This window comes from Dipodomys merriami, unplaced genomic scaffold (genome assembly GCF_024711535.1).
Source record: "Dipodomys merriami isolate MVZ:Mamm:240054 unplaced genomic scaffold, mDipMer1.0.p SCAF_9, whole genome shotgun sequence".
NCBI lineage: Eukaryota > Metazoa > Chordata > Mammalia > Rodentia > Heteromyidae > Dipodomys > Dipodomys merriami.
Window position 1 is genome coordinate 34,325,404 of NW_027206512.1, and position 15,783 is coordinate 34,341,186.

The 15,783-nt window shown below is 51.4% G+C and overlaps 1 protein-coding gene across 1 annotated transcript in view; it reads right to left on the bottom strand.

Annotated features, from left to right (window-relative positions):
* Window positions 1-15,783, bottom strand: part of Cracd (capping protein inhibiting regulator of actin dynamics) — a 194,470-nt gene that overhangs the window by 5,462 nt on the left and 173,225 nt on the right. The window contains exons 6-10 of the mRNA XM_070012908.1: window positions 13,980-14,144; window positions 10,808-10,876; window positions 7,720-7,902; window positions 2,436-5,322; window positions 771-961 (exon numbers count right to left, since the gene is read on the bottom strand). Coding sequence (XP_069869009.1) covers window positions 771-961; window positions 2,436-5,322; window positions 7,720-7,902; window positions 10,808-10,876; window positions 13,980-14,144 — 3,495 coding nt within the window. The remainder of the gene's footprint in view (window positions 1-770; window positions 962-2,435; window positions 5,323-7,719; window positions 7,903-10,807; window positions 10,877-13,979; window positions 14,145-15,783) is intronic.

A 15,783-nucleotide genomic window follows, 5' to 3' on the forward strand; every position in this document is an offset into this window, starting at 1 on the left:
CAGCATATGCAGTACAGATACACTGGAAAAGGGATGATTTGGTTCCTAGGCAGGAATGCAGTGTGGATGACAAAAGATTTCATCACACTGTTTGAGGCAGTGACTGTTTAGGGGATTTTCAATCATGGTTGACTATGTGTAGCCAAAACAATGTCAAGAGCAACTAAAGTTATTGTAACTGGTAGGTGTGTCCCCTGTTGTAACTACATCACCAATTCTGCCAAATCTGGTATTCCTAAGGGGATAATGAAGCCAAACCAAATTTCATACTAGAACACGTCCTTCCTTTCAAAGTTAATTGGTCAATTTATTTATTGCTCTGCCCTTTGTAAGCCCTACCATCAGCTAGCATCTTTAGAAAACTTACTTGTGCCAGTGGCTCATGCCTATAATCCTAGCTACTCAGGAGGTTGAGATCTGAGGATTGCAATTTGAAGTCAGATAGAGCAGAAAAGTCTATGAGACTCTTATCTTCACTTAGCCACAGATGACAGACAGAGAGACAGACAGACAGACAGACAGACACACACACACACACACACACACACACACACACACACACACACAAATATGGAGGAGATGTGCGGAAGTGGTAGGGTGCTAGCCTTAAGCACAACAGCTGAGGGACAGTGCTCAGACACAGAGTTCAAGCTCCATAAGTGGCAAACAACAACAACAACAAAAAACCCATAATAAGAATCCTTGTGATCTAAAAGGCAGTCACACATAACACAACAAAATCACTGTTGAAGAGCAGGCTGGCTACTCACATTTTCTTTGGACAGCTTTTCTACCTGTTTGGCCTCTCTGGCTTGCTTCCTCTCCTCTCGAGTCGCTTGCTGTTCACGGAACCCCTTTTGCTTTTGCAGTGCTAATGTTATCCACAGTGGCTGGGCAGTTTCTGCTTTATCTGTAAGTCTGGAGCCATCTAACGAGTGCCTACTCTGAAGTAAGGGCTTGTCTGTACAAAAAGAAAGAAGAGGTTTGCTGTGACATCAACTGCTGACTTAGCTCCTCACCCACAAAAACTTATGATATACTATCAAGCCTAGGAAACATGCTGATGCCCGAGGGATGCCAGTGTTGGGTAACATCTTTAATCAGTACAATCATAGAGAAGCAGGGCCATTCCTGAGAAATGGAAGGAGTTCTTTCTGAAGAGAAAGAACTTATGTTAGGAAATTCCAAGCTTACAGATACACATGTTCTGCTTTTCATTGCTATAATGAAAGTTACTTTTAGTGATGGAGGCTTTTGTCCTCACCAACATCTATCTTACTGAATCCTAGTGTTCAAAGGGCAGAAAAAGAAGCACTGCTCTATCTAATGGGGTTGCTGAGGGGTAGGGACCCTGGGGAAGACAGAGAAACAGACTGTGGCCCAATGCCCAGTTTGATTGATGGAAGTACTAGGGTTCTGAGCAGAGGTGTCCTGTCCAAGGCCAATCAGCAGGTGGCACAGGTGGAAGCTGTTCTCAGTCCTCTCATTCCCCCTCAGCACTGGAGTAAACACCTTGGCATCAGAGTGAGAACTGGGCTCCGATAGGAGCAGATGTGACTTAGGTGGAAATGATAATGACATTGTGCCTGACTTATCAGGTTGCTATGAAAATGGAGAGAGGCTGGACATGGTGGCACATGCCTATAATCAATATCCACACAAGTGCTTCTCAAAAATGGGAAAAGGGCTCACTGGTAGAGCACTTGCTTAGCGTGGGAGAAGCCCTGCATTCAATCTCCAGCACTGTAAGAAGACAGTGAGTAGGGAGAACAGGAAAACTTTCTCCTTCACAACCACCCAGAGAACTGCAGAGAAGAGCAGAGAAAGACAAACTACACAGGAAAGACAGGACTATGGCAAAGGTAACTATTGGCCACCCTTGGGCATAACTGGAATATAGTGCCCAGACAAGGGATGCAAGTCCAACTGGTACTTTATATTTCTTTCCTTCTAGGAAAGAACAAAGTTTTTCAGCCTAGAGCAGCACACTGAATAGCAAAACCCCAGGGAATGGAGGCAGCGCCAAAACAGGTATGTTTTGCTTTCACGGTCTTTTCTGTATCTAGAATAATTCAACAGCAGTTCGAAAACTCAAAATGTCAATACGGGGTAGAGCCAGGTGCCAGGTGGCTCACACCTGTAATCCTAAAGATGTGAGGATTGTGGTTCAAAGCCAGCCTGGATGGGAAATTCCGAGACCATCTCTGATTAACCAGCAACCAGCCAGAGGTGGATCTGTGGCTCAAGCGGTAGAGCACTGGTCTTGAGAAAGAAAAAAACAAATTCTAGGGACAGTGCCCAGGCCCCGAGTTCAAGCCCGGGACACATGCTCGCTCGCTCGCACGCACGCACGCACGCACGCACGTGGCTGGAGAGCAAGGAGCCCGGGGCTCTGATCATGGGGTGGGTGCTGCGTCTTCCAGGGCCCTACCCACCTTTCCTCCCTGCCTCCGGGGTTTGGGCCGGTCTCTCCTGCTGACTGGCGGGCAGCAGCGGGGAGGAAGGGGGTCTCCTCTCTGGCCCCTCTTCCTCCTCCCCCTTCTGTCCCTTGCTGTCCTCGCAGGGGGGCGGCGAGGGGGGCTGGGGCTCGCCGCTCTCCGGGGCCTCCTTGGGCGGCTCGCTGTCGGCCTTCCCAGCTCGCCGCGCCAGCAGCTCTACCAAGTAGGGCCTGCTGAGTTTGGAGAGCGGGGACGAGGGCGGGGTCTGGCCGGTGGGCTTGGGGGCCAGGGCCGGCTTCTGCACGGGTGGCGTTCGGGCCGCTGCCTTGTCGTGCTCGGGCGCCGCCGGGGCCGGGCTGCCGGCGGGTGTCGGGGGGCCCGGGGCAGCCAGGCCGCCGCCGGAGGGGCTTGGGACACCGTCCCTCCGGGAGGCGGGGGCTGGCTTCTTCCCCGGCGGGAGGGCCGGGCCGGCCTTGGCCACCACGCCCGGGGCCTGCGGCTCTCTGTCCCCGGAGGCGCCGTCCGCGCCGTCTCCGGTGCTGCTGTGCCTCTTCTTCTTCTTCTGCTCGGCCTGCTGGTCGCAGTGGAAGCGCAGCGAGTAGTTGGTGCGGCGCAGCTTGATCCCGAAGGGCGAGGCCTTCTCCTCGGGGGCGCCGGGCCCCGCGGGCTCCGCCTCGGCCGGGCCGCCTCCGCCGTCGGGGGTCTCGCCGTCCCCCCCGGGCGCCGCGGGCAGGCCGGGCACCAGGAACGACGGCAGGTCTTTGGCAAATTTGCAGCCCTGGGAGGTGTCGGCGGGCTCCGGGCGCCCGTCGGGCTGGTCGGGGCTCCTGGGGGGCTCCTGGGGCGCTGCGGCCTCTTCTCCAGGCCCCGGCCCCGGTCTTTTCCTGCTGCCCTCGGCCTCGGCGCTCGGCCTGGACGTCTCGCCAGCGCCGTCGGAGAACTTCTGCCAGGCCGGCATGATGGAGAACTTGACGTTGGCCGGCGGGTTCCGCCGCAGGCTCCCCCGCGAGTCGCACCGCCCCCGGGGCGCCGGCTCGTCCCCGGGCCGGGGTGGCTCGCGGTCTCCGCCGCCGCGCGCGTCCCCCTCGGCGTTCTTGAGGATCCGGGAGCGAATGGACGCCCACTCGGCCAGGGCGGCGTTGCCGCCGGGCGCCTCGGGGGGCGGCGGCCGGGCCTTGGCGCCCGGGGGTCCCGGAGGTCGCTTCTCGTCCGACAGCCCCAGGAGCGACTTGCAGGCCGTGTCCTTGATCTGGCTCAGGTTGACGGCGGGCCCGCAGAGCTGCGCCCCGGTGACCAGGATGGCGGTGTGCGGGATGCTCAGCGCCGACGGCAGGACGCCCGCGCGGGGGGCCGGGGGCGCCGCGGCCGGCCCGGGCCCCGCGTCCTGCGCCGGGGTCACCGGGCTCAGGTTCACCTTGGGGAAGAGGATCTGCCGCCCGCCCGACGACACCTGGAAGGTGTAGGGCCTGGGCGTGCTCTGCCGCTCGTCCACCTCCTGCCAGCGCAGCTCCTCCACCCGCCGCTCCCGGTCCGCCTCCGCCGGCCGCCGCGGTCCTGCTCCCCGGCCCTCCGTCCCGGGACCCCTGTCGGCCGCCTCCGCCTCTTCGCCCTGCGGCTCCTCCGGGTTTCCGCTCTGCCGTTGGGGTGCCGGGCTTCCTCGGTCTTCCGGCCTCTCCTCCGGGTCACTGTGCGTCGGGCTGGGCGGCTGCCTGCTGTCCTCGTCCTCCAGCTGCGCGGGCCGGTCTGCTTCCGGCCTCCCTGCCTCCATCTCCCCATGCTTGCTTAGCTGTTCCCTTTGCCCAGCCTGCTCCTGCTCCTCCTGCTCCTGCCGCCGCAGCCTCTCCTCCTCCAGCTCCTGAAGCCTGGCCTCCTCCTCCAGCCTCCTGGCCTTCTCTTCCTCCAGCCTCCTGGCCTTCTCTTCCTCCAGCCTCCTGGCCTTCTCTTCCTCCAGCCTCCTGGCCTTCTCTTCCTCCAGCCTCCTGGCCTTCTCTTCCTCCAGCCTCCTGGCCTTCTCTTCCTCCAGCCTCCTGGCCTTCTCTTCCTCCAGCCTTCTAGCTTTCTCTTCCTCCAGCCTTCTAGCTTTCTCTTCCTCCAGCCTTCTAGCTTTCTCTTCCTCCAGCCTCCTGGCCTTCTCTTCCTCCAGCCTCCTGGCCTTCTCTTCCTCCAGCCTCCTGGCCTTCTCTTCCTCCAGCCTTCTGGCCTTCTCCTCCTCCAACCTCTTGGCCTTCTCCTCCTCCAGCCTCCTGGCCTCCTCCTCAAGCCTCTTGGCCTCCTCCTCCTTCAGCTTTCGGGTCTCCTCTTCCTTCAGCCTCCTGGCCTCCTCCTCCAGCCTCCGCTTCTCAGCCTCCTGTTGCTGAGCCTTCAGGGCCTCAAGCCTTTGGGTCTCCTTCATTTCTTCTTCCTGCCACTGTCTCTCCGCCTCCTGCCACCTCAGCCCCTCCAGCTGCTGGGCCTCCTCCCGTAGACGCCTCTGCTCTGCAGCCTCCAAGTGCTCTTGAGCCTCCTGCTCCCTCTGCTCTTGCTCTTGGCAGCTCTGTTCCTCCAGGCCCCGCTGCTGTCCCTTCTCTGACTCCAGCTTCAGGCCCTCCTCCAGGCCTTCCTCCTCAGCCTCCTCTTGCAGGAGCTCCTGCCTTTGGTTCTCTTCCCACAGCCTTCTCTCTAGTGCCTGCAGCCTCTGCTCTTCTAGGCGTCTCTTCTCCGCGGCCTCAGCCTTTTGCCGTCTGCACTTGGCCTCAAGCTCTCGCCAGTAGTCTTCTTGGCGTCTCTTGTCTTCCTCCGAGTCCAGGGGCTCGGGCTCCTCTTCATGACAGATGGGCTTGTCTTCTCCTTGGTGCCCATTCTGGTCCAGTGAGGACTGACTCTCCAAGATGTCATTTTGTCGGTCCTAGCATGGAGGAAGGGACACAGTTAGCCTTGGACCTTTTGCACAGACACTCCTCACTCCCCCAGCTCACAATGCAGATGGCCCCAATCTCCTTGGGACCAATGTTCCTTCAGGGGCTACATCTAGCCCTCTAGCAGCCCCTCTCCTGACTGAGATTTCCTTCTCTCAGTTATTACCCAAGCGCAACCAAATATTATATTTGATGGGAATCTGCTTTGTATAGGAACCTGCTTCATTCTCATAACTCCATGTTACTCCCTTCTCAGCCCAATTCTTTTTTTTTTAATTTAATTTAATTTTATTTGTGAACATACTGTACAGAGGAGTTACAATTACATGGGCAGGATAATGCATACATTTCTTACCAAGCATTGCAGCCTCCTCCTTTGTTTACCCTTCACATCCCTTCCCAGCCTCCCCCCTCCCCCCTCAGCCCAATTCTTTTTATGGATCCAAAGATCCTATATGAAGGACTTGCTGCTCCACTCTTGGCCCAATCATTTTATGAAGGACTGACCCTATTGTCCCAGTCACATATAGATGCCAGGCGAAATCCCAGGTATGTGTGAACTTGCTTGATGTGCCAACTTGTTTGATGTGTCGGCAGCGCAATGCACTTAAGCCCAGCTGTAAACTTCTCATTGTGGGCCCAAATGAAAACCTCCCACCCTCCCTTGACCTGGTGGCTTTCTCATTAATCTGCCTCCTTGCTCAGACTCATTATAATCCAGTCCCTGTCCCAGCTCTATTGCATAACCTCCAAATCCACGGGAAGCTCTGTGCCCTTGCTGTTCCTCAATAGTCCTCACCCGTTGGTGATTGAGTCCGGTCTACTCCTTTTCCACTCTCCTCCATTTTCCCAGTATTCCCAGAAGCAATTCATATGTTTCAAATAACTTTTATTACAGTACGCTGTTATAATTCTTAATGTTTTTTTGTTCATCTCTGTGCCTAATTTATATCAGCAGCATAGAAAAAAAGTACCTCGAGTGTCCACTAGGGGGCATGGAGCTTGTTCTTGTAGGTAAGGAGAGTACTGTGCTGGTCAACTCACAAGCAAGGAAGGGCTGGATAAAGAACTTCATCATAGCTGCCTAATCTTAGCTTCTCAGGAGGCTGAAATCTGAGGATTGCAGATTGAAGCCAGCCCAGGCAGAAAAAAACCTGAGAGACTCATTTACAATTAAAAGCTGGCAATGGAGCTGCGGTAGAATGCTAGTCTTGAGAAAAAAAAAAAAACAACCCACAAAAAAACAAAACAAAAAACCTCAGAGACAATGCCCAGGCCCTAAGTTCAAGCCCAAGTTCAAGAACTTCATCTTAGAGAGGAAGGAGTGGGAAGATACAGTCATAATGTTCTGTACATATCCTATGAAATTAAAATTGTGGCTGGGAATGTGGCGTAGTGGTAGAGTGCTTGCTTAGTATGCATGAAGCCCTGGTTCAATTCCTTAGTGCTACATAAACAGAAAAGGCAGGGAGTGGTGCTATGGCTCAAGTGATAAGAGCACAGAGAGCCTTGAGCACAGAGAGGCCCAGGGACAGAGCCAAGGCCCTGGGTTCAAGCCCCAGGACTAGCAAAAAAAAAAAAAAAATGAGAGGAGTAGTTGGGTTGGAGGGAAGGAGGTAAATGATGAAAGGGATGACATGGGTCAAGATCCATAGTATTTGTAAATTGGTTTGTGGGATGGCAAATCCGCTGTACAACTACTTAATAAAAATGTAATTACTGGTTGCCAGTGGCTTCTGCCTACTCCTTGCTACTCAGGAGGCTGAGATCTGGGGACTGAACTTTGAAGCCAGCCTGGGCAGGAAATCTGTGAGACTTATCTCCAATTAACCACCAAAAAAACCCAGAAGTGGATCTGTGGCTCAAATGGTAGTGCTATCCTTGAGCACAAAAACTCAAGGACAGTGCCCAGGTCCTGAGTTCAAGCCCCAGGACTGGAGTCAAATAAATCTTTATGTATTGCCCTCCCATTCCTTTGTCAATCCCCCATTCCCTTTTCTTATCGTTATGAATTAACAATAAAACTAATAGCCCAGCATGAGGAGATGAGTAAAACAGAGAGTTGGGCTCTCTGTTAGGCTGTGAGTCAGCCTAATCCGACTGCATCTGGCTAAATAATACTGCACCAGTCCATCATTCTGCAATGCAAACACAAGGCATCTGGGTCCCACCGCGCCCCACAGGTGACTTCCCCTCTGAAGTTTACCAGCCTCCAGACAAGAAGGACTATAGGAGGGAAACAGCTGATCATCCACAGCAGTGCTGTCTATGCTCCCCATGGCTAGACAGCTACATCCTTTGATGTCTGTATTCCAGCCCCAACCCCCTTGGTAACGTCAGTGTCCAGCAGGCAAGGACGTCTGCTCAGCCAGGACGGCATTACACACCTGGGCAAGCCGCCTGTGCTTCCTTGACACCCTCTGGTTTTTTGGCTTAACAGCCAGTTTGTGCTTGGCGGCACTGTTGTCCAGACGAGCGATGGCCAGGGGGATGGCGTCCAGGTTGACACTCTCAATGGTACCCGCAGAAGAGAAATGCCTTTTTGGGCGAGAAGGTTTAACTGGAGCAACCTACGGTGCAGATTAAGACAGAAAGTCAGTTTGGAGCAGAAAGCAGCCGACAGGGAATCCCAGAATGGTAGCACATATTGGCCTCTACACTTGGTCAGACCTAGGGAACACCAGAGTGCAGAAGGGCTTACTGCTACAGTGAAATAAACCTTGGTTTTGGAATCAAAAGACAAGATGTTGCTGGGTGTGGTGATTCCTAGCTGTAATCCCAGCTACTCAGGAGGCCCGGGTAGGAGGATTTTAGTCCAAGGCTGATGATCCTGGACAAAAGCATGAGACTCTATCTGGAAAAAAACAAAAACGAAAGCAAAAAGGCTTGGTGCAAGCTCAAGGCCCTGATTTCAATTTCCAGTACCATGGGAAGGGGCTGTACCAGGATATCTACATGTATTCACTGTAAAATTTAGTTAAAAGCCAGGTGCTGGTGGCTTATGTCTATAATCCTAGCTACTTAGGAGGCTGAGATCTGAGGACTGCAATTGGAAGCCAGCCCAGGCAGAAAAGTCTGTGACTCTTTATCTCCAATTAACCACCTGAAATCCAGAAGTGGAACTGTGGCTCAAAATGGTAGAGCACTTGCCTTGAGCACAAAAGCTCAGGGATAGTGCCAAAGACTCGAATTCAAGACCCATGACTGAAAAAAAAAAAGCCTTTCCAGGACTAGGTTTCTAACTCTGAATGATAAGCAACAAAGCCTGAGCACAACATGCTTTGGTGCCCACATCCGGGCCCACCAACTTGGCTGATTTTGTGCCACAAAGGAAGAATAGCATGAAGGAGAACAGTAGAGTTGCAGTCATGTGACCACAAAGCCTAAAATAATTAGTACCTCTCAGACATGGTTACATGCTTATCTCCTACAAAGGACCAAGTTCCTATGAGGCGAGAAGTTATCTTCTTAACTTTGTATCAGTCTCTTTTATGCCCAAGTAGCAAACTTCAGTTGATAAGTGTTCAATCCCTATTTGTTGAAGGAATAATATAATCTCTATGCTTAGTATCTGACTTTCATAATCAGTAAAAAAATATATATATTTTGGGCCAGGTGAAACTGTTCGTGCCTGTAATCCCAGGAGGCTAAGGCAAAGGGGTTAAAGTTCAAGGGCAGCCTAGCTACATATGGAGATGCCATCTCAAAAAGAATGTTTGTCACTCTAAAGTTACATAGTATGGAGTCACCAAAAAGCTAAAAGAAAAAAGAAGGGTCCTGGGGGGGTGGGGGGTGGGGGGGGAGAATGAGTGGCAAAAATGTATCCAAGGGGCAGGTGCTATTCCTCAAAGAATGAACTACAGAACAGTCCACAGTTCTGGAGTGCAGGTGCACTCATTCAAAAGTCACAGCTTCAGACTAACCAACCACTCACAGTGCAAAAGATTAGGGTGACCGCAGGACAACCTGAGTAAGAATCCACAGTGATGCATGAGATGGTAGGATGAACGCCTCAAAGTGTAATTTAGAGAAAGGCCTCCTGCTCCTCCAAGCCAACATGCAGCAGGGGGCGCTCTCAGCCCTACATATAAGTCCACAGCCCAGCACACACACAGGGGCAGAGCCAGACAGGCCCACGTTCAGGTGGAGTGAATGAGGTTTTGTCAAAGGGCTTGACTTGCAATGATCTTTCATATTTATGCACAAACGATAAAAGAGCAAGCTAGCTCCAAGAGCAAAATGGACATCTGGTACACAGAAATTGATGGCAAGAAGTACTGAAAAATACTTCTAGCCTTAAGCTTTCTTCTCATTTATGTATGGTTACTTTTACAATGGGTGTCAATTCTGAGCTATTGTTGAGAAGACATGAGTTAAACCTGTATTACCACCCCCTAAGAGATGCAAGGAGGCCTGTCCATGTGCAGGTGAGAGGTCCCCATCAGAGTAGGTGAGCTCCTGCTTAAGTAGTCCTGAGAGAGGAAGTACCAACTCTAGGCTGCGGGAAAACTTAAAGTTTAAATGTGACATAAACATGCTATATATTTATGTGTGTATACACATATATGTGTGTGTATATGTTACATATATGTAACATTTCCATGTTATATATAAAACTATATACATAAAACTATATATATATATAACTTTATACTACTGTGTGCATATATCTATATTTGTATATATATGTATGTAGTATCTGCATAGTTATCTTGCTAGCTGGGCATGGTGGCTTCAGGCTGTAATCCTAACTCCCTGGGATGTAGAGATAGAAGGATGATCATTCAAGGCCTGCCTGGTCAGAAAGAAGTTGAGGAAACTTGATCTCAACTATTGGTTGGAAGTGGCGATGCAAGTCTGTTATCCCAGATAACACATCTGTTTGTTATTTCATTGTAAGTATAACTGTGGGCACCTGTCGCCCTCAGCCACATAGGGAAGCACAAATAGGAGACTCACAGTCCAGGCCAGCCTGAGCATAAAGCAAAATGCTATCTTGAAAATAGCCAGTGCAAACAGAGGTCGGAGGTATGTGGTAAGGGCCTGCCTGACAGCAGACTCTGAGTTCAATCCTCATTACTGCCAAGATACCTAGAGACAGATAGATAGATAGATAGATAGATAGATAGATAGATAGATAGATAGATAGATAGATAGATAGATATTGGTTGGGTTTTTTCGTAGTTGGTTTCTCAATGTCTCTAAGACCAGAGGACCCCTCCTTATACATAGATACCATCAGGTATTTTGGAATGCCCTTTTTCTTATTTATTTATTTTATTTTTCCTGGCTATTTTTCAGAGCCAGCTTCAGTTCTAGCAGTTGTGTTGTCAAGGAAACACTTGTGCTACTGGTTGCATGTGGAAGGAATGACACAGGAAGCCAACACCGAGGAACAGAAAATGAGGAAGCAAACGGAAAGGAAAAAGAAAGGAAAAGGAAGGAAGCTCCGCGAAGAAGTTGGGGTCCTGTTACCTTGTCTTCCATCTCACTTCCGGCCCCGGGGAGGTTCAGAGGACTCGGAGAGCCGGGCGGATCGCTGGACTGCAACAGTGGAGAGCGTGAAAGTCAAAGGCAGGCACAGGAAATGGTGGGCAAAGAACCAGATGTGCCCTGTCCTCCACATGGGTGCAGCCACCCCACAGGCCGCACAGTCATGCTGGGGACGGTGCCAGCAAGGGGACACACCAGCCACAGTCCTTGTGGTTCTCTCCATGGCTAAGGGGCTGCTCAGCGGCCACTGTACCCGGGAAACAGGGCTGAGTTTCACATGGGGCGCCTGCCTTGGGTTTGGGGCCTCATTGGCTGCCTTCTGCCCTTTCCCTGCCAAACCTCTCTTTGAGCAATGGGTGAGAAGTTGCCACCCGCAGAGGTAGAGAATGTGAAAGAGTTGGAAGGGTCTAAAAACACAGAATATCAGAGAAAGGTTCAAGATTCACAAATCTATGTCTTATGCATGCATTGGGGTCCCCCTTGTATTCCTGCCCCCACCCCCAAACTGGATGTCCTAATAAACCTCAAATCTTCCTTCCTTCCTTCCTTCTTTTCTCTCTTTCTCTTTCTCTCTCTTTTTCTCTCTCCTTCCTTCCTTCCCTCCCTTCTTTCTTTCTTTCTTTCTTTCTTTCTTTCTTTCTTTCTTTCTTTTCTTTCTTTCTTTTTCTTTCTTTCTCTTTTTGCTAGTCCTGGGGCTTGAACTCAGGGCCTGAGCACTGTCCCTGAACTTCTTTTTGTTCAAGACTAATACACTACCACTTGAGCCACAGCGCCACTTCTGGCTTTTTCTGTGTATGTGGTAGTGAGGAATCGAACCCAGGGCTTCATGCATGCTAGGCACACTCCCAGCCCTAACCCTAAACCCCAAATCTTGTGTTGTCTCTCTCTCTCTCTCTCTCTCTCTCTCTCTCTCTCTCTCTCTCTCTCTCTCTCTCTCTCTCTCTCTCTTTCTCTCTCTTTCTCTCCCTCCCTCTCTCCCTCCCTCCCTTCTTTCTTCCTTCTTCTTTTTGTGCTAGTCCTGGAGCTTGGACTCCAGGCCTTGGCTCTTACCTCAGCTCTCCCTCAGCTTTTTTTGCTCGAGGTGAGTGCTCTACCACTTGAGCTACACGTCCACTTCTGTGCTTTTTGCTGATTAATTGCAAATAAGAGTATCATAGACCTTTACGTCCAAGCTAGCTTTTAACTTTGATCCTCAGATCTCAGCCTCCTGAGTTGTTAGGATTACAAGTGTGAGCCACTATTGCCTGGTGGTGCCATTTCTTATCTTTCCTTCCAGTGCCACCAAGTCAGCTTGCTGTACCACAGTCCCCTCTACACACCACAGAACGACGTGTAGAACACACAGACCCGACTGTGACTTCTATACACAAAATGACTCCAAGGCTCCTGACTGTCTTCAGCATAGAATCCCTCCCTTTTCCCATTCTCAGCTCCATCTGCCTTTGTCACTTGCTCTTCCCAGCCTCCGCCCAGCCACACTGGCCAGCTTCCTGGTCCTGTCTGGATGAGCTCCGTCCCATCGGGCCCTCTGTTCTCACTCAGCCCTCTGCCTCTTCCCAGCCCTACACCTAAACCTCCCACTAAGTGACGCTCCTTGGCACTGCCTTAGGTTTCTTGATCTGCATCCGTCATAGTTGCCTACACGTTGGTCTGTGTATGGCGTGAGCTACTTGGAGTTGGCCGGTGGCAAATCTTGCTTGTCTCCATAACTCCCACATCTAAGCCAAGGTCTGTGGATCAAAGAGCCTGTCTCTTTCCCCAGGCCACAGCGCTCCCTTCTGAGGAGATCAGAAGCACCGCCTGCTACCCACAGGGGGTGGGGGCTGCGTGTGGAGGGCCATCAGTCAGTCCTGGCAGAGACAGAGACTGTCCCCTTCCCTTCCTCTCTTTGCTCTGTACCGTCTTACTTTCTTTATAACCAGATTAGCTGATAACTCACATGATTTCTTCTGAGGCATGCCTGTTTGAACAGCACCAACCAAAATTTCAGGCACATTGATAATGTCAAGACAATGTTTCCTTCTTCCCCCCTTCCTTCCCTTCCTTCCTTCCTCCCTCCCTCCCCCCTTCCTCCCTCCCTTCCTTCTTTCCCCTTCTCTCTCCTGCCCTTCTCTATCTCTCCTTCCCTCTCTCCATCCTTCTCTCTGTCTAACACTTGAAAAGCCATCCCTTACCTGCAGAATCTTTGTCTCTAGCTATCGGTAGGACTTTCGTTCCTTTTCCCACAAACAGCCTGAGAACATCCCTTTTGCTGCTAGAAGAACTCTTAATTGAGGATATGCTCAAGGTAGTTCCGCAAAAGTATCACCAGAGCTGGGTATGGTGACACACACCTATAACCCCGGCTACTCAGGACGCATATGTAGGAGGGTCATGGTTTGAGGTCAGCCTAGGCAAAATGAGTGAGATCAATCTCAAAAACAAAAGATAAGCAAAAGTGGCAGGCACCCATCTATCATGCATCTATCGTGAGCCCTTGGGTTCAACTATCAGCGCTACAAGAAATAAATAAGTGAAAGCATCCACTGATCCCATTTAGGCAGCAAGGTCTACAATGTGACGGCTTTCCACCCCAAGGGGACTGGAGCTGGCTGGTGGGGTGGGCTCTGTCTCACCGAGTCCCTCTGCTTTTCTTTGTTTCATTTCCCAGTGCACTATGACAAGTAGCGATTCTGTGTTACAAAGCAGGCCTTGGCTACCTCCCGGAGACACACAGATGTGTGAGGCCCCATCTGTCTGCAAGACGTCAGCATTTAAAGACAGGAAAGAAACAGTTACACGCACGAGGGCTCCCATGTGCGAGTGATGAGGACACACCAAAAGGAGACAATGTCGCTGGATAAAAGGCGAGCTTGGCCTTTCCCAGACGAGGTGGGCACAGCCTGAGCCTTGAGGGGTATGTGGAAGTCACTGACAGCAGCATGTGCAAAGGCCCTGTTCCTTCTCCTTCCCTGTCCTCTCCTCATTGGACCCGGGCCAGCACACTTGCCTAAGAAGTATTCTCAGCCCTGGGTTTCTCATCAGAAGCCCTTCCCCCACCTAATCCCCTCTACTACTCATCAGTACCCCCCTCAGGCTCGTCAGATACCCCGGTCCCTGAGCAGCCTCCAGTCCTGGCTTTGAGTCATCAAGCCAATCCCTGGAGGAGACTTACTTTGTTCTCCGAATCTGAGAGGACAGCGTCCTGCTGAGTGACGATTTCCATGGGACTGGTCAGAAACAAGTCCTCTTCTGAGCCAGCTTCTCCACTGCCAGCCTTCTTCATAGGAATGGCATTGGATGGCCGCTGCCCAAACTTGATATTCTTGCCCAACTGTCGCTGGGGAGAAACACAAGAGAAAGAGGTTCTGAAGCAGCAAGGCAGGCCCCGGTCCCCAGGCAGGTTCTGCAGCATAGCTAGGGGGCACTGAGGCGTGGCAGGGCAGCAGCAGCTCTCCCGACACCCTGCTGCGCCAGGGAAGGGGCAGTCCATCTCTAAGCCAGGACCTTTGTCATCAGCTATCTCTTGCATGGAAATGCTGCCATTTTCCAATAGATTCGGGGAGTCTATTTCATGGCCAAAATTAGAATGCGTGGTTTTTTAAAATTCTGTGTGTGTGTGTGTGTGTGTGTGTGTGTATGCGTGTGTGTGTGTGTGTGTGAATAATGGATCTTAAACTCATGGCTTGGGCACAATCCTTGAGCTTCTTTGCTCAAGTCTAGCACTGGACCACTGGAGCCATGGCTCCACTTCCAGCTCTTTGGTGATTCACTGGAGAGAAGAGTCTCAAAGACTTTCCTGCCAGGGCTGGCTTTGAACAGTGAGCCTCAGATCTCAGCTTCCTGAGTAGCTAGGATGACAGGCATGAGCCACCTGGGATTTTGACTTCTGTGTAATCTAAATATTGAAAAAAAGTCTTTTAAAAGTACAAAAACACTGTATGGAAGACAGTTACACGGCAGTTACAGGCTGGATGCCTCACGGGAGCATCTGGCTCCTTCTGGATGCTTCTCCCAGGAATCCTTATACTTCTGCCACCTTCCCACCAGCCCCCAGTGGACCCTCAGGTCCAGCAGGGCACAGCCACAGTGAAAGTGGCAAGGGGAAGAGAGTCAGGGCCAGCGAGTCTTTCCTCAGTCAATGCTGGAGTCACACAAGGGAAGAGAACAATCTGGACTTCTTTATAATGTGTGTGTGTGTGTTCACACACGTGCATGTGTGTGTGCGTAAATGTGCAGGCCAGTACTGGGCCTTGATCTCACTTGGATCCTTCTTCTCAAGGCTAGCACTTTGCTACTTGACCCACCTTCTACTTCCTGGCGTTGACGGATTAATCAGAGATAAGGGTCTCATGGACTTGCCTGCCCGGGCTGGCTCTGAACCTTGATCCTCAGCTCTCAGCCCCCTGAATAGCTAGGATTACAGGCGTGAGACATCTGTGCCCCGCCTCTACCCATCTTGAAACAGGGCATCAAGACAAGTTAGAGAATAACGACAAGGGCTCAGGTGATTTCTAGTGAGAAATGGCAGCTGGAAGGCCCAGCAGAAGGGAAGAAAAACGTGTAGAAATTGAAAGGTGAGTAGAGTTGGGAAGGAGGCAAGGGCAGGATTCGAAAAGGAAAATGATCTCCTGCTTGCCCCGTGTCTCCTGAAGTGTGGTAAACGCACCCCCCGCTCAGCACCAGTTTTCTACATGCTGGCACCTGGGTTTCACTGGCTCTATAAGCCTCCAGAGATGAGTTGCTCTTCATCTTTAATCAGGCTCATGTTTAATCCTATGCACTTCCAGAGGCCCTTAGCAAACTACTGTAACCCACTGTAGTGCCAGCAGATGAGTGTCCCACGCTTGTGGAAGGAATCAGTGACCCCAAAGGAATCTGAGCTCAGGCCCTGCAAAATCACACCCAGGGTTACTTGAATGCGCTTCAGTGGCCCTCATAAATCTGATGTTGCACTTCCTCCCTGCAGGGCAATTACA